The 24454-nt window shown below is 36.9% G+C and overlaps 2 protein-coding genes across 2 annotated transcripts in view; one reads left to right on the top strand and one right to left on the bottom strand.

Moving 5' to 3' along the window:
• Positions 1–4585, top strand: part of LOC128997049 (synaptic vesicle membrane protein VAT-1 homolog-like) — a 41458-nt gene extending 36873 nt beyond the window's left edge. The window contains exons 7-9 of the mRNA XM_054422629.1: positions 61–255; positions 1105–1285; positions 2772–4585. Of these exons, the coding sequence (XP_054278604.1) occupies positions 61–255; positions 1105–1285; positions 2772–2809 (414 nt within the window). The 3' untranslated portion in view covers positions 2810–4585. The remainder of the gene's footprint in view (positions 1–60; positions 256–1104; positions 1286–2771) is intronic.
• Positions 4586–14577: 9992 nt separating this feature from the next.
• Positions 14578–23223, bottom strand: LOC128996848 (uncharacterized). Its single transcript, XM_054422354.1, has 4 exons — positions 23162–23223; positions 18485–18539; positions 17971–18035; positions 14578–14746 (listed from the first exon to the last, which is right to left on the bottom strand). Exons 2-4 carry the CDS (start codon positions 18519–18521, stop codon positions 14609–14611), a joined length of 240 nt encoding a protein of 79 aa, XP_054278329.1. The 5' UTR covers positions 18522–18539; positions 23162–23223; the 3' UTR covers positions 14578–14608.
• Positions 23224–24454: the final 1231 nt, after the last annotated feature.

Below are 24454 nucleotides of genomic sequence, written 5' to 3' on the forward strand. Positions count from 1 at the left end.
AGGGAACATCCCTGACTAATATCACAAAGTAACCGTATTAATTTCCCATCTGTGTTGCAGTGGTGGCAGGTAGACAAGGTATCTCCTATCAAGTTGTTTGACGAGAACAAGTCACTCAGTGGTCTAAACCTCCGCCACTTGATGTACCAACAGAACCGAGCGTCTTATGTGGCCGGACTCTTCGACACTGTCGTCAAACTCTGGTCGGCTGGCAAGATCAAACCTGTAGTTGATTCTACATGGGCTCTCGAGGATGTGAGTGAAAAATTTTTCGTTGGATGTTATACAATTTTATAATTCAATGAATGCATGAAACTCTTTTTTAAACTAGCTAAGCAAAGTCGCATGGCTCTTTTTACATTTCTATTCATTCATTGCAAACATAGTATTTACACTTTTAAATCCTAAACTGTTTCACACTCAAGAAGTAACACTAATTCAAAAGCAAAAACTAGCCCGAAGCTATATTGCTATAGGTACATTATTAAATGCAACCACAAAACATGGAGGACTACCAAGCATTTTAATGAGAGAAATCATTCCGAAGACGGCAGGCAGTTACAATGGCCGTGTCATATACTGTCTATGAAGGAATGAGCAACGTAAAAAATGAAGTGTTTGACCTTCTCAAACAACTATTAGCTGCAAAGCTGACATTGCTTTCAGAATATTTCGGCAGTATATTTAGTAAAATATAAATTTTAACGAGTAGAATAATTGTGTTGTGTAATTTACTTGCTTAAAATACGAGGGCTATCCAGGTGAGTCTGTGGCTCAGTTGGTAGCGTCACGGACTTCGGGCCCAAGGCAGTGATGTCGTGGGTTCGGATCCTGGTCACTGCCGCAAACATTTTATCAGTACAGTTCACCTTCGCACTGTACCAGCTCACCCCTTGCTTTGCTGGATACGTTCCACGCACAGATCTTTTGTCTATGTGGACTGGCAAATGCGAGGTTAAAAAAGGCCGCCAACCTCTTAAAAAAAATAACAGATGTTTTGGCCTGGTACCGTACGTAGCAGTGGGCAGGGCTAGCTCAGACATCTTGGCACCAGAATTTTGCTACTTTCTGAAATTTTGTTCTCACATCATTATATGTACTCAGGTGCCAGAAGCAATGCAGAAGATGCATGATCGCAAGAACGTCGGGAAGATTGTACTGGACCCGAGTCTGGAGCCTAAGCCTAAACCTGCAACTCCTGCCAAGGGGAAAGCCAAGAGCATTGATAAGGATGATAAGAAGAAATCTGAAGATGAGTCTAACGATTCCCCACCTCCATCAGCAGGTATATAATTACAATTTCTCTAAAGCAAAATTATAGAATTATAGAATAACCATACTCATAGATTTTGTCATCCTTATGAATAAGCAGAAGAAAATGTTAACACATTCAGTGCCAGGTCTCACATAATCTCATACAAAGGAGTGTGGCTGCTGGTAGAAGGCGGTAAGTGTTACAGTAAGTTTGAGTCTGCTGCCTGTAAAAGGGTGTTTTTGCCTAAATTTGTTTATTGTAAAGCAATCTAATAGATTGCCCTCTTTTTATAACCCAACAGTAAAGCAAAAATGGGTTTATATTTATTTATTCATTAAGAAGTATATACATTAAACAGCATTTGAATAGTGTACAACATTACTTATTAATATAAATTTAAAAAATACAACTTCTTAAATGTTTCTTTAATAATCTAGTATTCTTGAGGGAGGTGAAAAAATTCTTCTAGAGAATAAATGGCCATGTTTATCAAGTTATGTTTTAGTTTTGTTTTAAATGTTGTTAGATTTTTGGAGTAGCGAAAATTTTACCCTGGAATTTTACCCCCTGGGCGAAACTGACGTCGCAAACCAGGGGGTAAAAATCCGACTGCAAACTTTTAGTTGCACAACATCAGTTCAATAGATTAAAGGTAGAATTAAACTTATATTTTCACGGTTGTAAATTTAATCAGAACACATCAAATTATAAAACCTATATAGTGTACAGGCCAGAATGGTAAAAATTCGGGCCATACTTTTATAGTTGCTTAAACGCTAGTTAAATAAACAGGGGGTAAAATTCTGTTTTTATTGTGATTCTAATTTATCATGCTCAGTCTATTTTCATTAGACTTCCAAATCTGCGTGGGTAAAATTCTTTAGAGCGCTCAGGTTACTACGTTATAGTGACGTCAGCTTTGCCCAGGGGGTAAAATTCCAGCAACCCAGATTTTTATGGTAATTTTGAAAATTGTTTTTAAACTTTACCAGCAAATTATGGGTTTTTTTATAATTTGTGCCTATTTCACAACGGATTATTTACATTGTTTCGAGAAACAATGTTTACTTGCCTCCGTAAACATTTCTCTCATGTGTTGCAAACGCACTTTGCGCTCCCGTTTAAGCGTTGAATGAGAATAGAATGTTAACATGAAGCAACAGGTTGAGTCGTTGTATCAATGAATACTCAAAGGCTGTGAAACACTGCACCAGCTGATTGTAGTCATAGTATCTCTAAGTGTTGCCAACTTATTTTCAAGCGTATGTACATGTATTTTGAGCCTTATTAAAGCACACTGTTTTGTGTTTGATTTGGAATATTGGAAAGTGGTGGTAATGTAAAATGAGTGCGGCAAAAGTAAATGCAGTAAGTAAAGTAAATGCAGCAATTAGCTACTTTCAGTGCAAGGAAGCCTGCTTTGTCAGGTAACTGTAGAAAAATATTACTTCTCTTTAACCTTTTGTCTAGTACTTGATATAGCTGGTTTTCTCAACAGCAATATATTTGGTTTCAGATGGGAAGGAAAAAGAAGAAGAAAAGAAGTCGAGTTGAGGAGATACGGAGTAAAGTCGCAGCCTTACGCACCCAACTCTTCAATCACTTGGTTCCTTTCTTCAGCACTTTATTTTTCTCACTTTTGTATTCTGATTCACTGCCTTTTAGATTTCATAAGTTGGGAAATTAATTTACCAGTCATGTATGCATTTAGTCAAAACTATGTTTTTAGAAACATTGTACTTGTTTATTATGGAGAAAGAGATATTTTGTTAGCTATTTGCAGACTCTGTCACACTTAGTGTTTTTGAACTATCAGTCTGTAAGCTGGTAAATGGAACATATTAAACCATGGACCATTAATGGATAAGTTATCTGAACGTAGTATTATCGTTGTGATTCTTATCGCGTTTTAACCAAGATTTTCAATTTCTGTAAGAAAGTTTTATTGTAGAGTAGATTAGATTTATGTTGTACATTGTTTTAGTCGTATTACTGATATTTTTATACATAGTTAATCGAGTTATTATATGTTTTGTTGGTTAATTATCATTAATATACAACTTTTAAAATATTGTTATCGACCGGTGACTCATTAGCATGTATTTCTCAAAATGTGTTCATAACTCACCCTAAAGCTCATTAAAAAGTTATTAAAAAAAAAACTGTTCAAAAGAGAAATATGTGTTAATTGGTACGTTCACCTTAGGCTAAGTAAGATATAACTAATTTTGTTTGATTTATATATTTTATTATTGTCACTTAAGCCGATAAATGTAAATTGTAATGTATATAAGCTTAAAATTTCAAAGATGCTTTTTGGGAAATTTTTAATTAACAGACTTTAAATATTGCTTAGCATATAGGAAAAGATTGTTTACACAATACTCAAAACTGCAAACCCTTGTATTATCGATTAACATTTTAATTAGGGATGATCCATTTTAAAACGATTTGTACACGGATCAAATAGTTCCTTTGACACAAAAATATAATCACAATCATATTATGAAAATTACTGCATCGACACATATTATTGGCTGTGAATCACAACTGTTTGAGATAGTTTGTAGAAATTTTTAAAATAACCGTCCTTTTTTAATACAGTAGCCAAACGTTCAACTACATAAGTTAAGATTTCTACATCTAATGCCTTCCATAACGGCCTTAGGTAGAAAATCATCCCATACAAGAGATTAGAAAATAAAACTAGGGCTATAAAACCTAGTTTGTTATTTATTTTTCGTCAATGTTTTAGCTAAAACCAAAATTACGAATACCAACAAAATCTAGGTGAAAAGATGTAATTTTTCTAATAGCAAATGGTATTGTGTCCTATTATAACATAGATCTAGAAAAATCATGTTTTTAATGTTTTGAAATTTTTCTTAGCTAGTTGAATTAATACAATATATTTTAAAAACACAATCAGGTGAATATTTTTTAGAGGTGTATGAGAATATTAAATAACTATTTTTGTCAGTTTAAGTGCTGTCCGGTGCAACCGAGTTAACATGTAACTTAGTATTAAGTATATTACCAAAGTCTCGTAACGTAGCTAACCAGTGAGTGTGTGGCGATATGTGTCTATCACAACTATCTATGTCGTTCAATCTTACCTGTATTCCATCTGCTTTGTCTGTATTCTATTTTAAACGTATTTTACGCTGTTTTATATTTGTGTACACGCATATTTAGTCAGAGCCGGATGAAGCAAGATCTTCGTAGCTGTTCCGTTGGTACGCTTTTGCGTGGGTGTGTGTATGGTTACAATATAAGGATCTCTGAAAATACAGGATACATGACCAAATAAAGTTTAATGTTTAATATTGATCGTTTTGTTTTAATTCACCTGACATCCCGTAAAAATTTGAAACTTCCGCATAAAAAGAAAAATTTGTTTCAGTTCTTATTTTAAAATGTGGTTTAATTTTTCCTGGTTGACAAACTCATTTAAGTAGATGTGGCTCCCATACACAAAAGAGAAAAAAATTGGTATTTGGTTCTATACAATTTTGTATTTATTTTTTATGTGAGGAATGATGTGTTGGTACGCTAAAAGTAACCAACAAATTTATAAATACAGGGTGTTATAAATGTATATGTGTATAAAAGAATGCCGACATATTAAATAATAAATGCTTGGATACTATCATTGACTAAAAACAGAATAGTTATGTGTCTCAACTAGCAGAGCACCCGTCTTTCTTACGGGGTTGGCATATAAGTATAAAATGCTTATTGCAGTTGTACTTAAGCTTTGCGTTTGCTAAAATTTGGTTCATAAATTTACGGTATGATGTAATATAACACATCTACCATTGCCATAATGTTATACCATTGCACCTAAACAATAAAAAAAATAAATTATCAAACATTTGCACAATATCACAAATTATTCATTAAATTAAAAACTCAAACCTAACTGTAAACAATCCTACTTTGACAGTTCTCATTGTGTATCACAGCTTTTGTTGCTGCTTGGTTCAAATTAGCTGTTGTCATATATGCACAAACAAAATAATAATAGTGCTGCACCCTGTTGGGAAACCTTATAACTTTTTAATGCTATTGCATATTATAGAACCAACTTGTAAAGTTGAAACAGCTGACTAAATTTCTTTAATTCCCTTTAAATATGAATACTCATAAGGTTAACATGGGGAACTACAGACGCACTGGGGCGGAGCCCGAAAGGATTTTTGAGATAACAATATGCCTAAATGTTAATAGGGAATGTGAGCTATCATCATGCCAAATTTCAGCCCAATCTGTCCAGTAGTTTATGCGTGATTGAGCAACACACAAACTTTCAGATTTATAATATTAGTAAGATGACGCTATTCTAGGTAACTAAATTTTTTATACGTCAAATTGAAGCTAAAACAACTAAGTTTTGTTGAGGAAACTTTGACCTTGGAATGCGCAAAACAGGTGCAGGGTGGTAGGCCGCTATTGCGTCTCACATATATAGTCAATGGTCTCACACACCCGACACCAGTACAATGTTTATGGCGCAACAGAAAGCACAGTGTGTAATCTGTGGTTTACAGAGTTTTTATCGATTGCTAAATCAAACTAAATTTAAATCTACTTGATAAAGAAACTTGGAAGCTGTTTTAATGAGTTTCGTGGCACAGTAGTGTTTTGAATAGACATTCACCAGGCCGGCTAAAAACAAGTGATGACAATAGTCTAATAGGTCCGATAATTCTGCATCAGAAGCAAAAAAAAATCGATTGTCCAACAAAGTCTTCAGTTTAACATACCTAAATCAACACTTCAAGATGCTATTATGTAAAAGAGTCTTTGTGCCTAAAGAGATTCAGTTAAGACATCAGATAAACCTGCCGATTGCACTAAGTGTACAGACTTAGCCAGTTTTACGCTCATATAAGATTGATGAAAATCTGAATTTTATTGAAAAGTGTAAAAGTATGAGAAAAAACTGTCTTCTTTCCACTTCAATTTGACGTTTAAATAATTTAATTATCTTGAATAGTCCCCGATCTATGAACATCTAAAATCCCGGTATTCTTTTATAAACACCCTGTACTTCTTTTTCTTCTTACAATATTGATGGGTATGTCACACTTAGCACCTTCAAGTTTTGCGATCTTAGGAGTCCTTATGCCCTAAAATAAGCTATCCTAAAGAGTCAAGTTCTGTTTATAATTCAACCATAAAAAGTTAAGATTTAATGTTTAAAACCCTTCCCGGACGGGTGACGGATATATCCGCATAAGTCATTAGCGATTAAGGACGGGTGACGGATATATCAGCCTATGGTTTTTTATGTTCCGGACGGGAAGCGGTTATATCCGCCTTCTTTTCAGACAGACTGGCAGGTACTTAAACAGTAACCAGATGTTTCGCGGTAGTACCAAGGCGCCACTTTCCTGCTCTATCCATGGCTGCGCTCTCTCTCGCACTCCCCCTCTCTCCCGCGCCGCCCCTTTCTCCCTCACACCAACCACCTCTCCTACACCCCCCACGACGTTTCGCGCTCAACACCACGTTGTCTCTGTGTTGGCGCCAAACGTTACAGTTGTCTGTCTAGCAGAATGAGATAGTGATGCACGATGGCTTATAACGTAAATAGTACTAGTTTTTCTGGTGATATTATTGAGTTATTGAACAAGAGTTTTTCGGAGGGTGATGTTGCTGTTGATGGAATGGAAGTGGACGAAGATGACAACATATCTGTGCGTAGTTGTGATGTAAATAATGCAAATATCGATGGAAATGATATTGATATAGTAAATGGTTTTGTATCCGAAAATGACAAAGACGCTGATGTTCCTCAAGATGAATGTAATGTGGTTCAAGTGGAAAGTATTAGTGATGAACAAGTTAGTGAGGACGATATTGGGAATGCCTCAAGTTTTATTGACTCGGAAAAAGAAAGCCTTCATAGTTCAACCAATGAATCTACAATGGCGTCCAAAAAGTCATTTGCAAAGAACTCTAAAAAGCCATCTAAAAAGAGGTCTACAGAGGCACAACAACCAAATCTAACTAAAGCTAAACTCCTTCGTATGAAGTGGGATAAGGAGTATGCTTTTGTTACCGACAGTGACAGTGGACCTGTAAGTACTATTCCTATTTATAACTGCAATTACGGTCGTAATCTGCCTACAGAATTTGATCTCACTTCAAAACCAATTGATTTCTTTTCACTTTACTTTCATAGTAATCTAATACAATTGATTTGTGATGAAACCAACCTATATGCTCAAAGTTTGCCTATTCAAAACCAAAGGAAACAAAAGGTTTGGGCTGATACAACAACCACAGAGATCCGAGCTCTTCTCGGGGTTGTACTGAATATGGGACTTCACCCGTTGCCTGATATAAAGGACTACTTTTCATTGTCCTGGGTAAACAAGATGCCCTTTTTTTCCGATGTTTTTACTCGAGATAGGTTTTTGATGCTGTTTTGGAGATTACACTTTAGTCATGAACAGGGAAAAGCGCACGTGACCTCAAAATAAGAAATATTGTGAACACAATTCAAGAGCAATGTAAACTATTCTATACGCCAAGCTCGTATGTGTCAGTGGATGAGAGCACTATTTCATTCTAGGGCAAGATTTCATTCAGAGTTTACAACCCCTACAAGCCTGTAAAATTTGGGCTAAAAGTGTTTGTTCTTTCTGATGCTCTGAATGGGTATATTTACAGTTTTAGCCCATATTACGGTAAAAGTGATGGTTAACGAGGATGAGCTTTTGAAAACTGTTGCATATAATAACTATTGGACTATGTTTATTATATTTAGTACTCTTTGACTTCCTTATGAGAATTCAAATGTTTTTGTTTTACATATGGTTTTCTGTTGTTCATTAATTATTCTGTAAATAAGTTTGACCAATTTAGTACATTATAAAAGTTTCTTCCAGTAAAGTATTCTTTTCATTTCATTCTATTTAACTTGTAACAATAGTATTTTATAACAGGTTATGGGCCCAGACACCCTTATATTGTGTGTTACAGGTTTTAAATAGAATAATTTATTGCTTGAGATAAAATCTTTAGTATGGAATTTGTTATGCAGAAAATGGAATTGCTGCATGGAAAGGACAACTGGGATGATTGGAAATATCTCATGCAAATTAGGCTTAAAGGAATCCCAGATGCATACGAAGCCATTTCTGGTAAAATGGAATTGCCAGAGAAACCTAAAGATGAAACACAAGCTGCAGAAATGAAAGAATACAAAATGAAGATGGATAAGTATAACAAAACACAGTCAGAAGTAATGTTTATGTTAGCATCTTCATTAAGTAAGGAAGTAAGAGCTCAGGTAAGAAACCTAGAAAAACCAGATGAGGTTTGGAAGGAGCTGCATAATCTATTTGCGGAAATAGAGGAAAATAAAGCCTATGATATATGCTCTCTGTTCTTCACCTACAAATGGGATCAACACTTGGATATGGCTGGGAACCTATCTGCAATCAAGTCATTATGGGTAAAGCTTCAAGAAGAAATTAAGAAAATCCAAGACAAGAAAGAAGATAGTTTACCTCAGATATTGTTGATTTGCAAGATTTTTGAAATCCTACCAGCAGAATATTCCAACTTTCAGACAACTTGGTTAATGATTCACAAGGATAAAGCGAGAAACCTTGACAATCTTACAAATTGGCTGTGTACAGAAGCAAGAAAGCTGACTTCAAAGGAAAATGAGAAAGAAGATACAGCTTTAATGGCGGTCAATAGATCTAAAGAAGCCAAAGGTAACATAGTAGGTGTACAGAAAAACAGCAAAAACAATGATAAAAAGAAAAAGTTTCCATGCCACTATTGTCACAAGAAAGGACATTGGTTGCAAGAGTGTCAGAAATGGATAGCGGATGGAAAACCTGAAAGAAAACCTGAAAGAAAACCTGAAAAGAAAAGCTTGGAAAAAGAATCCAAACAAGCAGCACTAACCATATTAAGTAATTGTGTTTTTCAAACCCAGAATACTACCGCATCACATGATTGGTACGTGGACAGTGGTGCTACCAACCATGTTAGGTACACATTGTAGGGAAATGTTTACTGACTTTGAACAATTTGAGTTACCTCATGCAGTTACAATGGCAAATGGACAACAGACAAGTGCTATTGGTAGAGGAACAATTTGCATGGAAGCAAATTTGGATGGTATTTGGAATACAGTAAAGCTAACCAATGTATGGTATGTACCTGGTATTTTTGCAAACCTATTTCCAGTAACCGCTGCTCAAGATTTAAATGTAAATAGTAAATTTGTATCGACATCCAAGGATTGCACTTTGTTTGATAGAAATGGTAAACCACTCATCAAAGGACATCGAAGTCAAGGCGGAGGCTTGTTTAAATTAGCAGTAAGAAAATCAGTAGACCTCATGGCTGTTATGGAAGGAGTTCCAGCTGTTAATCAGTTGCAGTTACTTCATGAACGACTAGGACATCAAAGCAAAACTCATGTACAAGAAATTGCAAGGAGAGAACTGAACCTTAATCTCAAGCTTGACAATGAGGTATGTGAAGGTTGTGCTTATGGAAAAATGCACAGAACACAATTCAGGAGCAGAGATAGTAGCTGCGAGTGAGGCGGCCAGGGATGCAATTTGGTTAAAGCGATTACTAAGTTCATTAACTGAACTTAAAAGTACACCTGTGATCTTCGTAGACAATGAAGCTGCTATATGTCTAGCACAGAATCCAGAGCATCACAGAAGAACGAAACACATTGAAATAAAACACTTTTTCATTCGAGAACAAGTGACAGCAGGAAACCTGGAAGTGAAGAAAATTGACACAAGTGAACAACTAGCTGATTTGTTTACAAAACCTCTTCTTGGACCAAGGTTGAAGGTTTTAAGACAGAAAATTGGACTGGCTTAACGTTCCCATGAAGTCTCTAAGGAAGCCTTGAGTAGGGGGAGTGTTGCATATAATAACTATTGGACTATGTTTATTATATTTAGTACTCTTTGACTTCCTTATGAGAATTCAAATGTTTTTGTTTTACATATGGTTTTCTGTTGTTCATTAATTATTCTGTAAATAAGTTTGACCAATTTAGTACATTATAAAAGTTTCTTCCAGTAAAGTATTCTTTTCATTTCATTCTATTTAACTTGTAACAATAGTATTTTATAACAAAAACAACAAATACTGTTCTACAACTCTGCGATTCTTTAGTAAAAGATCCCCTGGACCCTCCATCTGGTCACCATGTATACGTCGACCGTTACTACAATAGCCCTGAACTGGCTAAAGAGTTGCTGAAGAAAAATATGTTTGTTACGGGAACGGTTATGAATAATAGAAAGGAAATGCCAACACTAAGCAAACCGCTCAATTGTGGTGATGTAGAAGCACGAAGAAACAAAGACTTGGGTGTTATTTATTGGAAGGACAAAAGAGTGGTAACTATGCTTACAACCAAACACAAAATAAGCCGGAATGGAATGACAGAGAAGCCCAGCAAGTGGCCAAATAAACCTCCTGTTCTAAAGCCTGATGTTGTCTTAGATTACACTAAACACATGGGTGGAGTTGATCGTGCTGACCACGTGATATCTAGTTATCAGTTTATGAGGCGTACTAAAAAATGGTATCGCAAACTTTTCTTTTGGCTCCTTGAAGTGTCTACTATAAACTCTTATATTCTATATAAATCCTTGCAAGAAGACAACAACAGAGTAGCAATGTCTCACAAACAGTTTAGACTTAGCCTTGTGGAAGATTTAGTAAGAGACTACGTTTAGGAGACCTGCAATTTTGCAAGAAGACGACCGAAAAATGATATTCAACGGCTGAACGGAAAACTCCATGTTATGGGCAAATCACCGAAGGGGTCCTTCAGATGTCATGTTTGTGCAAAGAAAAAAGTTCGTAAGGAAACTGTTACTTTTGTAAAACATGTGACGAAAAACCGTACTTACATCCAGACACATGTTTTGAGGTGTACCACACCCAAAAAGACTATTTTTAGAAGAATGGACTATTTACAGGCACCTTGTAAACTCCGTAAAATGATTTTGTAACCTTATCTTATCTAACAGGGGCAGGTCGAGACCTTAAAGCACTTCATCCGAAATCGAATTATTGCGCACCCCAGATACTTAATTGCTTTCTTGTTGACCTACAAGTTGAGGCGCCCAATGAATGCCTGTAGCTTCCCAATTAGTTCATCCTCAGGAAGAAATCTACCTCTAGCCATATTTCCATGAGTTATCGATCTAGCGTCAGAGAAATCATTACAATCAAAGAGTAAGTGATCAGCTGTCTCTTCTGACCTATCACAGTACCTACAGATCGGTTCACCATCATATAAGCCCATCCGTTGTAGATGTTTCCTGAATCTTCCATGACCAGTTATCAGTTCAACAATTAATTTAATTCTTCGTCTGTCTAGTCTCAAGAGGTCACAGGCAACCTTTTTGGAAGGCCTAAACAGAGTAAGCTTGCTGACCCTAAGAAGGGGAACATCGACCCAGCGTTTGCGATGCTTTTCCTTGGCCCATGACGCAATCGCAGAACATACACTGTTTCGTGAGATGCCACAGAAGGGTTGCGGGCCTAACAATGATGTCGCAGAGGCAGTATTTGCCAATCTGTCTGCAGCTTCATTTCCTTTAATGCCTGAGTGTCCTGGTACCCAGCAAAGCGTAAGGTCATTTCTCCTACCCAACTCAGACACAGAAGCAAGACAATCCCACACGAGCCTGGAGTTGAATTCGTAAGAGTTTAATGCTTTTAAGGTCACTTGACTATCAGTAAAGATATTGATTGTTTTGTCTCTGATATCTTTGTTAAGATGTTCTTGAGCACAAACTAGAATGGCAGTGACCTCCGCTTGAAAGACAGTTGGGTACACCCCCATTGGAAGACAAACCAGTGCCTCCATTCATCCAATGCACACCTGCTCCAGTGCCCCCATTTTTGATCTTAGAACCATCAGTATAGCATTCTAAGTCACCTGTGGGTATGGGTCCTTTTCCGCCAGACCAATCCTTCCTATCTGGTATTAGTACTTTGAAAGGCTTTCCAAAGGAGTATTTTTTGGACATGTATGTGATCTGAAGGTAAGTACAATTCATCATTATGTACCACCTGAACAATTTTAGAGTGCCCTTTATTGTTCCCTGAGGCTATCCATAAGTTTTCGCATCTAAGGCGTTGGGCTGTTTTACTTGCTACCACCTTAATATAAATGTCAATAGGTAGCATGTCAAGCAGACAGTCAAGTGCCGCTCCAGGACAGCTACTTACTGCCCCAGTTATCATAATAAGAGCAAGCCTCTGAACTCCTGCTAAAGCTTTAACAGCTATAGTTGATTCCATCTTTGGCCACCACACAAGCGAACCATATGTAAGGGCGGGTCGAACAACAGATACATACAGCCAGTGCATAAGTTTAGGCTGTAACCCCCATGTGCCACTTACCATCCGCCTGCATGCCATAAGGGACCATTTGCCACGCTCAATGACTTTTTGAAGGTGTGGTCCCCAGTGAAGTGATCTGTCCAAAATTACACCAAGATACTTCACCTGATTCTGCAGTACCCTACAGTACCCTCTAGTACAGTACCCTGCAGTCTTAGTGGGCCGATCCCATCCAGTTTCCTCCTTCTTGTGAAGGGTACCATTACAACTTTCCTGGGATTTATAGAGAGCCCAACTTCCTGGCACCAACGGTCCACTACCCTTAAAGCTCTATTCATAAGGTCAGTTATGGTTCCGTGGAACTTTCCAACCACAAGGATTGCAACATCATCAGCATAACCTAAGGCGAAAACCCCACTTTCGTTGAGGGTCCTTATAAGGTCGTCTGCTACCAAATTCCAAAGTAGAGGAGAAAGAACCCCCCCCCCTGAGGACATCCTCGAGTAGTTCTTGCCTCGATCGTATCATTGTGGAGTGAGAGCCTAACCTTCCTACTGAGAAGCAAGGATTCAATCCATCATTTTGTAACCTTTTGAAAACTGAAATTATTGTTATTTATTCTTGTTTTATAAGAATGGACTATTTACAGGCACCTTGTAAACCCCGTAAAATGATTTTGTAACTTTTTGAAAACTGAAATTGTAGTTCAACTTTTTCTTGAAGTGTTATTTTCTTGAAACAGTTTTATATAATAAACAACGCAACAACATATTGTTCTTTATTTATTACCTAACGTTGTCATAGTCATATCTTCAAAGACGGGTGGCGGATATATCCGCAGCTTTTCTACTCATCTGCGGACGGGGAGCGGATATATCCGCATAATTTTTTTTCAAATAAAAACGAGTAAAGAATTATTTGGACAGTATGAAGTGTTCCATTGTGTTTATTTTATGTATATTCGTATAATAAAACACAAAATAGGAAAATTAATTTTTATTTTTTCCTATGATTTTTGCCCGTCCTATGTCACGATTTCGCCCGTCCGGGAAGGGTTAAAATCTTTATGTTACAATTGGTAAAATTGTCGGACCACATTTAGCAGGTACTGTACCATAAATTTAATTGTGCGCTGTATAAAGAAATATAATGATAATTTATTAAATAAGATACGTCTTTCTTGCCACAAGCAAGCTGCTGAACACAAAGGATAACAAACAATAATTTTGAATTTAAGCTAAACCGAAAAAATAAAGAACAATCAAGAGTTAAAACTGGCACAAGATACACAAAACTGTACATTTTAACAAGCTTAAGCCGGGTTTACCTAGGCGCGGAAGTGGAGAGCGGAGAGAGGACTCCACTTCTCTTAAGTAATTTAATGTTACCGTTTTCCTAGAAGCGGTACCATGTTAATCTCTATTCCGCACCTAGGAAAACCCAGCTTTACCTAAATGGTAAAGAGCAGCAAATTTGAACAGGTCAGTGTAAAGTTTAGCGTTTCTTTAGCCAGTTTGGACTCTTCCCCATTCAGGTAAGCCTGCTATCCTCACTAAAAATCCTAATAACCTAGGTTCTTGTGCACAAAGTTACTTAATTACAAACTAAATATTCCTTCTACAAAGATTGAGTTTCAGGGAAAGAATGGTAAACTTAAAAATTAACTTTTTCTATTATAATAGTTCTCTCCTTTCAAATATGGTACAGTACTAGGTTAGTTTTTTTTTTACTAGGGCATCATTTCATAAAAGCAATGTTACTGAGTGTGAAAATCTTGAACCCTTTGTGATTGAAAACCTTCTGATGGGACTTATTCTTTCAGTAGGCCAGCTATACTACAGTCTTTTGCACAGCAGTTGGGAACAATTTTACATCAGATTCTTTCTCTACATTGGACCACAAAGGGTTAATAAAATCACTATTCAAAAAAAGTTTGAGGTAGTAAATTACAAAACATGTATTTTAAAAGTTATTTTATTAAAATAAAATCTATTTCTTAGCGGTCTTTCGCTGTGCCATTCTCTGTTCGCGGGCTGCCTTGCGTTCTTCGAACCGCTTGATCTGAGCAGCTGGTTTCAGGTTGTTCTTCTTGGCAAACCTGAGGTTTCTCAGGAACTTAGGGTCGACCTGCAAAATATACAAGTTTTCATTACAGTTGGCTCCCAAAACCACAGGACCGACCAAGGTGATTATTATAAAAATGTGCCAATTTCTGAGATTAACATTGGTTTACTTGTTGCTGTTTGTTGTTGTTATTGTAGTTAATATCTTAATTCCTTTGACCTGGTAGATTTGTACTTTTATTTTTGGGGATTACCTTCAACGACTGAATTGGCGGCCCACACTACTAACACCACACTAATCATCACGCTAAAAGCAACATTGGTGGCTCACGCGGTGACTTACTTACATCATCGCCTGCGTTCTCACGAACCCAAACAGCTTTAACCTTTGTCTGGTTATAAGGACACTTGGATTGATCCTATTCTAACTAAAAACAAACAATTAGCCTAAAATGTTTGTTTGTAGAATATCAGGAATTCTTTGTTTGAAGTTCATTGTTGGTGATGGTGAGTTAATGTTGTTCAAAGGTTTATTGCAGACATTTTCTATCACGAATGTAAAAAACAATACACAACGTTTCGGGATCTGGAATCTGATCCCGTCCTCAGGTGAAAAAAACTTAACTAACACATTACAACTAACAATACACAAACGCCCAACCTAAGTTGGAATACACTACAGAGGGTAGTAGTCAAAAAATATGCACTGTATAGCAGTCAAGTCATGATACAACATGCAAATAATAACAAATCATAAAACACTATAATCTATAATAGGTTTAACGTAAAAAACTCACACAATGGAACACTAATAGCACCGTTCGCAATGACTCCACCAATGAGACTGAAAAAACATGGCTGACCAATCGGAAACACGGAGACAACAGAAATGGCTTCCGGTCCCTGGAAATAGAGGTGGGGATAACTGTCAGTAATGCCCAGCTGTTATTTGCCCAGCAGCTGCGTTACGATAACTGTTTAAAATAACGGTTATCAAATAACTCTCAGCCGAGCTGAGCAGTACTGGCAACTGGCAAGAAACTCAGGCTGCCCGATAACCGTCGCCGCAAGGCAGTTATTGGATAACTCCAGTTGTCGATCAGCCGTATGGCTGCCTGTGCCTACTGGATAAACGTCGCTGCCTCGCAGTTATTTTAATAACTCCAGTTGTCGATCAGCCGTATGGCTGCCTGTGCCTACTGGATAAACGTCGCTGCCTCGCAGTTATTTTAATAACTCCAGTTGTCGATCAGCCGTATGGCTGCCTGTGCCTACTGGATAAACGTCGCTGCCTCGCAGTTATTTTAATAACTCCAGTTGTCGATCAGCCGTATGGCTGCCTGTGCCTACTGGATAAACGTCGCTGCCTCGCAGTTATTTTAATAACTCCAGTTGTCGATCAGCCGTATGGCTGCCTGTGCCTACTGGATAAACGTCGCTGCCTCGCAGTTATTTTAATAACTCCAGTTGTCGATCAGCCGTATGGCTGCCTGTGCCTACTGGATAAACGTCGCTGCCTCGCAGTTATTTTAATAACTCCAGTTGTCGATCAGCCGTATGGCTGCCTGTGCCTACTGGATAAACGTCGCTGCCTCGCAGTTATTTTAATAACTCCAGTTGTCGATCAGCCGTATGGCTGCCTGTGCCTACTGGATAACCGTCGCTGCCTCGCAGTTATTTTAATAACTCCAGTTGTCGATCAGCCGTATGGCTGCCTGTGCCTACTGGATAAACGTCGCTGCCTCGCAGTTATTTTAATAACTCCAGTTGTCGATCAGCCGTATGGCTGCCTGTGCCTACTGGATAACCGTCGCTGCCTCGCAGTTATTTTAATAACTCCAGTTGTCGATCAGCCGTATGGCTGCCTGGGCCTACTGGATAACCGTCGCTGCCTCGCCGTTATTTTAATAACTCCAGTTGTCGATCAGCCGTATGGCTGCCTGAGCCTACTGGATAACCGTCGCTGCCTCGCAGTTATTTTAATAACTCCAGTTGTCGATCAGCCGTATGGCTGCCTGGGCCTACTGGATAACCGTCACTGCCTCGCAGTTATTTTAATAACTCCAGTTGTCGATCAGCCGTATGGCTGCCTGGGCCTACTGGATAACCGTCGCTGCCTCGCAGTTATTTTAATAACTCCAGTTGTCGATCAGCCGTATGGCTGCCTGGGCCTACTGGATAACCGTCACTGCCTCGCAGTTATTTTAATAACTCCAGTTGTCGATCAGCCGTATGGCTGCCTGTGCCTATTGGATAACCGTCGCTACCACACCACGCAGTTATTTAATAACTCTAGTTGTTAGGCAGCCGTGTATGTGTTTGCTGCACTACAGCAACAGTCTTGAGTGGCAATAACCATTACTTTTATGAGATTATTAAACAAATCCGATATTATATACAGCCAAGTGATTATCTTATTTGCTACAAAATGTTAGTTAATGTCAAAAATACACAAATAAAAATATTTTAAACCGATTGGCAAACGCTCCGTAACTTAAATAACAATTGCACAGCAGAGCAGACGGTTATTTTGACGGTTATCGATAACTCCTAGTTTTTTATAACAGCTGTTGCCGATAACAGTTATCGTCCAATAACCGTTATTAAATAACGGCTGCGTTATTTGCTCCCCACCTCTACCTGGAAAAGTAAAACCAACAAAATGGCGGAGCGATGTACGATGCCGCAAGATGGGTGTTAATTCTGTTTATTCCTATCACGAGTTTTACTACGAGTTAACATAACGTGTTTCCGATTGGTCAGCCATGTTTTTTCAGTCTCATTGGTGGAGTCATTGCGAACGGTGCTATTAGTGTTCCATTGTGTGAGTTTTTTACGTTAAACCTATTATAGATTATAGTGTTTTGTGATTTGTTATTATTTGCATGTTGTATCATGACTTGACTGCTATACAGTGCATATTTTTTGACTACTACCCTCTGTAGTGTATTCCAACTTAGGTTGGGCGTTTGTGTATTGTTAGTTGTAATGTGTTAGTTAAGTTTTTTTCACCTGAGGACGGGATCAGATTCCAGATCCCGAAACGTTGTGTATTGTTTTTTACATTCGTGATAGAAAATGTCTGCAATAAACCTTTGAACAACATATCAGGAATGTTAATAACTCATCTACTCATGCGTGATTTTGGTACAGAAGAGTAATCTCTTAGAGCTTTATAGAACACATAAGACACGGAAAGTTTCCATATGCTTATAGAGACCTGTGCTAAAGAGTTGCCTCATGTCCAGGCCAATGGGTTAACATTTAGTGGTGGAAAATTCTACTTACGCCCTGTGTAGACTCATGCCTGAAGCGTTTTGGTTTCTTGATACCATTGCGGTGGGCTTTGCGATCTAAAAAATAGTTTGTAATTAACAAGATATCTAAAAAGTTTTACTCCTATTTAAGTAAGACTTAGCCTTCAATAGGAGAATCTCGTCAGAATTGTTGCAGGTTTTCCAGTGAAAAATGTTTAGGTAAAGTCGTACTGTTTGTAAAAACAAAATATTTTAATTGAAGATTAGATTATTTGTAAAAACTTAAAAAGTCAACCCTTTTGCAATGGTTATGATACACTTGTGTGAAAAGAAACTCCCTACGGTTCACAAGACCTACTCGTCATGACCAAACCCAGTAGGTAGTGGAATTTACCGACGAACCAGTAAACTTCACATATTTAGGATTATAATATTAGTAGGATTGTACACAGCTCATTGTTCACTAGTTGCTCGATTTTTACAGCTCTATATATAAATTAGAAAATCCTCATTATAATGTAATATAATTGTAGGCATAAACTTACTCTGGTTATGATTGGTGTGGTTCTTTGACTTGGCCATGTTTACCTTTCTAAAGTCCTGAAACAAAGAAATAACATATTTAGATAACCCTGAAAGATATGAATCAATTTCATTGTTAGAGGGTTTATTCCTAATTAGCCTAAACAAAAACAATGAATCCTATATTCTAATACGAGCAATGACTGATTGTCAGTCTGTGTGTGTGTAATATACATCTCGAAATCCAGCGGAAGGATTTTGACTAAGTTTTGAAATTAAGGACTTTACTTATATAGCCCGAAAAACGTGTTTGGCGACAGCCACTACCTCAGGAAAATTCCTATTTCACTACACAACTCATTTGAAAATTTTAAAAATTTGACATTGGCCTTACGTTTTTCTAAATAGGTAACTATTTGGATTGAACAAAAATAACAAGGAAACGGTAAACACAGGACATCTAACATGTGATCATCACAAGCCATCCACAGTATACTAGCATATTACAAAATGCAGTACAAAGGGAAAACATCAGTTGTAGGCCTACTATTGAGCAAAGATTACACTCAAGCAAAGACTACTCAATATGGGGAAAAATACGGTACTTTCCTGTATTTAAGGAACATAAGGGAACATTCATTATTATCGATGATTTCTTTTCGATATATCGATATTTTTGTTTTTGTTTACGATCTATATTCCATCTGTTTTAATATCTTCAAACGCATTTAAAAATTACAGACAGACAGACAGATATAGCAAATATGTCTAAGTTATACTTGGTTCAATAACCGAGTTATTGAGTTAGTTTTAGCTCGTATTACAGTAAAGGATTAAGAAATGAAACTATTATAACTAACCGAATTTAACACGTTTGCTGCTACGGACGTTCCGGAACGTCACCGTTCATTGTTGTTTAAGGTTTTCATGGATCAGCCAGCTCGTCACGAGCGTCCTATATTTCATTGCAGCTCGCGAGGACGTACTTTTCTGACGATAAAAAAATGATAGTTTCTCAAAATCACCACCAGAGTCGTTTAGAACAAGGCTTTGTCCCACCTCTTTCCTGATCTATCAGAATCACTTAGTAGGCCTACTATGTCCAAAGCCTTTTATTGCAGAACATTGCCATACAGTATAACTACTGTTGTTTTTACTGTAATTCAGTGTATTGGTGGCAATGTTACGCAGCGGCGAGCATTAGTTCAGCTCCTGGCGCCGTCCCGGCATCTAGCGGTCAGAAGCGAACGTGTTAACTAACCAAACTTGCTGTAGGCTAAGTTACCGTTTCAAAATTCCGTTTGATAACAGAAAAGACATATGAGGAATAGGCTATCAAACGGAATTTTGAAACGGTAACTTAGCCTACAGCAAGTTTGGTTAGTTTAGAACAGTTTCATTTCAATACAAATTTTTTTATTGTTTGTTGATACGGAACAATATTTATTTATCGTAGTTGTCAGCTGATAAGATAAGTTTCAGTTTGTTAATATCAATATATCGAATATAAAAATAAAATATCAATATATCGACAAGAAATCATCGATAATAATGAATGTTCCCTTTAAAAGGAAAGTACCAAAAATAGGTATGATCAAATAATGATTAGCCTATTTTACTTTAGCTGTCTGCCACCAAAACTTAACCCCTAAGTAGGCCTACTATGACAATTTATTTTTCAAAAAACTTTAATATACCTACTTAGTATTGAAATAAATATTATAAAATATTATATTTTATTTGAAGTACCGGTAAATAAGAATTTAAACAAACATTTTCAATCAACTGTTTTAAATTTATCAAATGTCTAAATGACGTTTATCCAAAGATATGCTAACTTATTACTGTATTTTAACGAGTAGTTTTAGCATTGACTTTAAGTAATGCAATTAAACATTGTATAAGTTATTGTTATAATATATACAAATATTGTTATGAATATACAAGGGTTGATGAGTGTTTTGTGTTGGTGACGTTTTAGTGCAAATGCCGTCAACTCAATGTTTTACTATTATGGTGAAGAGTATATTTAACAATTTGTATGCACTCTTTTTTATAATTTACATAATATGAACAGCTTCTACATTCAGTTGAATTAGTATTAGCCTATAGCTAATTGTATCAAGTTACAATAATTTAGGCCTAAGTTAATCTTGATGGTTAAGAATAAATGATTGAATCAGACTAATCTGCCTCAGCTATACGAGAGTATTTTAGAGGTAACTTAAACGGCTGCACTTAAGTTTACGTCCTACATTTAACTTACTCACATACTGCAGTTTGATTAATGTCAGGTTTAGTTTAGAACAGTTCCATTATAATCAGCTGGGGAGTAGTTAATGGTAAATGTAGGACGTAAACTAAAGTGCAACCTAAAAAAAATTACCGTTCCGTTCTGAAATGATTTTGATTGCCGTTAAACTCAAATACAGGCAAACGTCACAATCAAATGGTAAACAAAATAAACATTGTTGCATTGTTTACACTAACAAATAAAGTCCTTAATACTATAAAAAACAATTACAAATTGCTGTCTCTTAAATTTACCAAAGTCCATTTCACTCCTGAGAGCATTTGGGAGGGCATTAATAAAATGACAGAATTGTAAAACATATGATTTTTTTAAAAAGAAGTTTTGTGTCTGGGGATGTTCTTAGTAGATATTGTTTTGTATATTGAATTTGGTATGAGATGCTGATAAAGTTCAGAGTTTTTCTTAAGAAAAAGCAGTGTATGAAAAATGTAAATACACGGAAAAGTGAGAAGACCTTTTTCGGGAAAAAAGCGCTTGCATGATTGTTTTGGCTTGAGATGACCCAAGACTCTGATAGCTTTCTTCTGCATCCTTAAGATTTGTTTGGTGTGGACGTTTTCAGGAACCCCAAATGCCAACGGCATAGGCTTAGGACAAATTTGGATATATGAGGGCAAAATATACAGTTAGCAAAACATCTCTGCTCGTAAATTTTGAAAGTCTGCAAAGAACAAATAGGCTAGTGAAGATCATAACTTCGCAGTCACACAATCAGTATGAGAGAAATAGTTCAGATTCCTATCAATAGAAATGCCTAGAAATTTGACATAACGATTGGACTCTACCACCACGTTATCTACATGCAAACTGATTTCCTCAGAAAGGTGAGATGAAATCCTAAAATCAACTAAGTTAAACTAGTCTTTTTTGCATTTTCAATTGGATTGTTGTCTAAAAACCATTGAAGAACGGCATTTGGCTCAAGAAACGCTTTAATCTCTTTAAGTTTTTCCGACATTTATCCCTAACAAACAATGATGTATCATCAGCAAACAAAAATATCTCAGCATCAGACACGCTTTTTAGAATATCATTTATGAATATGATGAATAATAGGGGCCCTAAAATTGAACCCTGGGGTACACCTGTCTTTACCAATTTCACATTAGAGCTACATTTCGTCAATATCCCACATTTTTCTATCGAGAATTCAACGTTCTGACGACGTCCATCTAGAAAGGAGCTGCGAAACCATTTGTTGGCTATCCCTCTATCACCAATCTCTTCGAGTTTTTCTAGAAGCATTTCATGAGAAACCATGTCAAAAGCCTTCCAAAGATCAAAGAAAATGCCTGCAGCTGATTCTCCTTTATCCAAGGATTCAACATTCTGTTGGTTAAAGCAAACATTGCATCAACCGTGGATTTATTCTTGATGAAACCAAACAGATTTGAAAACAAAGTGTCATTTTGAAGGATAAAAGACCACAATGTGATCAACACAGCCTTCTCAAAAACCTTAGAAAAGGTTGACATGATAGAAATTGGTCTGAAATCATCAAGTTCGTCCATTTTCCCCTCTTTTTTTGTAGGCCTAACAGTTTTACTGTTGAATGTTTCAAGAAGTCGGGAAACTCCCCATTTTCAAAAGAATAATTACTTAAATAAGATGAACAAGAGGGCAAAGAAAAAGATGGGAACACGATTTAAGAAGTTTTGAAGAGATGTTGATGACTCCTGAGGATGACTTTGATTTTAAGGATTCATCACGTCGGCCACTTCTGTTGATGAAACTGGAGTAAGGAAAAAAGAGGAATGTCTGATTTGGGGGCCATCAACAACAAACACTCTGGCTTCTGATTTATTGTGTACGTTGTGTACCTTGATAAAGAAGTCATTGAACAGATCTGAAATCAACTTTGAATCTCTTACGGTTGAGCCATCTTTATTTTTGATGCACTTGACAGTAAGCCCTGGTGATCTCTTTGTATTCCTGTGTTCATTTATAATTTGCCAAGCTGTTTTCGATTTATTTGAAGAAAGGTTAAGCCTGTCAAGAACTGTCGATGACTTAGTAGGCCTACGCCTAATTTCTAGAGTTATATAGGTACAACTTTAACCTCAGGATGCAAACAAAAAATTTCCAAAGTAGCTTTTGAAAGTACAGATAGGCTAAGAATTATATACATATTTAGGACACATAAAGGTAGAACACCTTGAGTAAAAGTTAATGCCAAAAGTGTTAAGTTAGGCCTACAACTGAAAATAACCTAGACTAAGACTAGGGACTTAAAGACCTACCAGAACTTTATACTCGGTCTCATCAACCTAAATCTAAATATTCAAAACGTATAATCATGGCAGGGTTTACATTTTAAACCAACTTTATGCATACGTTCCTAAAGAATATAATGGATTACAATGGATAATAATATCTCAATACTTACAAGATAACCTCAAGAGAAATTGACCGATTAAACAGGAAATGTGCAGCAGTCGAGCAGTTTACAAGGAAGAACAAGAAGAAAACATACACAATAATAATTTCACCAAATTCACCGTCACCATCCAGGGCTAGAGATATACTGTCACCATCACCGTACCTGGAATAGTTGTAGCATAGATTAAACATACTCCTCTTGAGGGGTACTACCCCTCAAGAGGAGTATGTTTAATCTATGGTTATAGGCTGAGTGACATAGGGATATTTTCATGACGTCATATACGATTTGGAAACATTCGGCGGGTTCTGTCAACATGTATTATCATAGAATTTTAGACTAACCAACGTTTTATCTATGGTAGTGTTGGTGCACCGCGTTTGCGTTAATTTGTTGGGTACCTAGATATCCAATTACCTACATAGGATTCAAATACTACTGGAGTATATTTTATCTATGGCTTTACTAATGGAAAAAGCTCAATCAGCTCAATTAATTGGTCAAGTAGTTTTCAGGTTACTGACATAGAGAAGATAGTAAAGGTCCCATAGTAAAACCGTTAAAATTTCAAGGGCGTAAGCGACGCAAACTTCGTCACTGTTAAGTGCTACTTCTAGCTCCGGTGGTAATAATTATAATCCTGTGCTATCTATATATTAATAGGTATAGGCATGTTTCTTGAAAAATATTTTTTCAGCTCGTGTGCATCGCAGGGAAAATCTCCTCATACTGTTAGAAAGATATTTGCCTGTAGCCTGTAATAGTGCAGGATTCCTTAATATGCTCAGAACTAAGCACAACAAATTAATTTAAAATGTACCAAATTTAACATGGGCTAGAATGGGCCTTATGGGTTTATATGCTGGTCAGCTGGTGCTGGTGATGAAATAACGAAACATATACAGAAAAACAAAACAAATAGAAGAAATTCCAATCACATGTCTTATCAACAGTATGTGTGAAAATAGAGGAACTGGCACAGTACATATTTTTGGTCGAGTTTTCGACCACGAGGCGACTACTAGCATAGACTAAATGATTACGCGAAATATATTACCAATGGCAATATGCCTAAATCACAGCCACCTCAGAGGTGGCTGTGCCTAAAGTCAAAGTCGCCCCGGCATTAAGGTGGCCGTGCTCGACCTCGACAGTCAACTGGGACTGAGTGGAGTGAGTGGACTGACTGACTCAACTGACTTGACTGGACTGGAACCTCCATCAACATCAACCAACGTGAACGTCGTGAACTTGCCTTAGTTACTAGTGTTGTGTGTTACTAGTTTTATCACTAAATCG

The sequence above is a fragment of the Macrosteles quadrilineatus genome, unplaced genomic scaffold (assembly GCF_028750875.1).
Source record: "Macrosteles quadrilineatus isolate MER2022 unplaced genomic scaffold, UCM_ALF_1.0 Scaffold_6__1_contigs__length_79288215, whole genome shotgun sequence".
NCBI lineage: Eukaryota > Metazoa > Arthropoda > Insecta > Hemiptera > Cicadellidae > Macrosteles > Macrosteles quadrilineatus.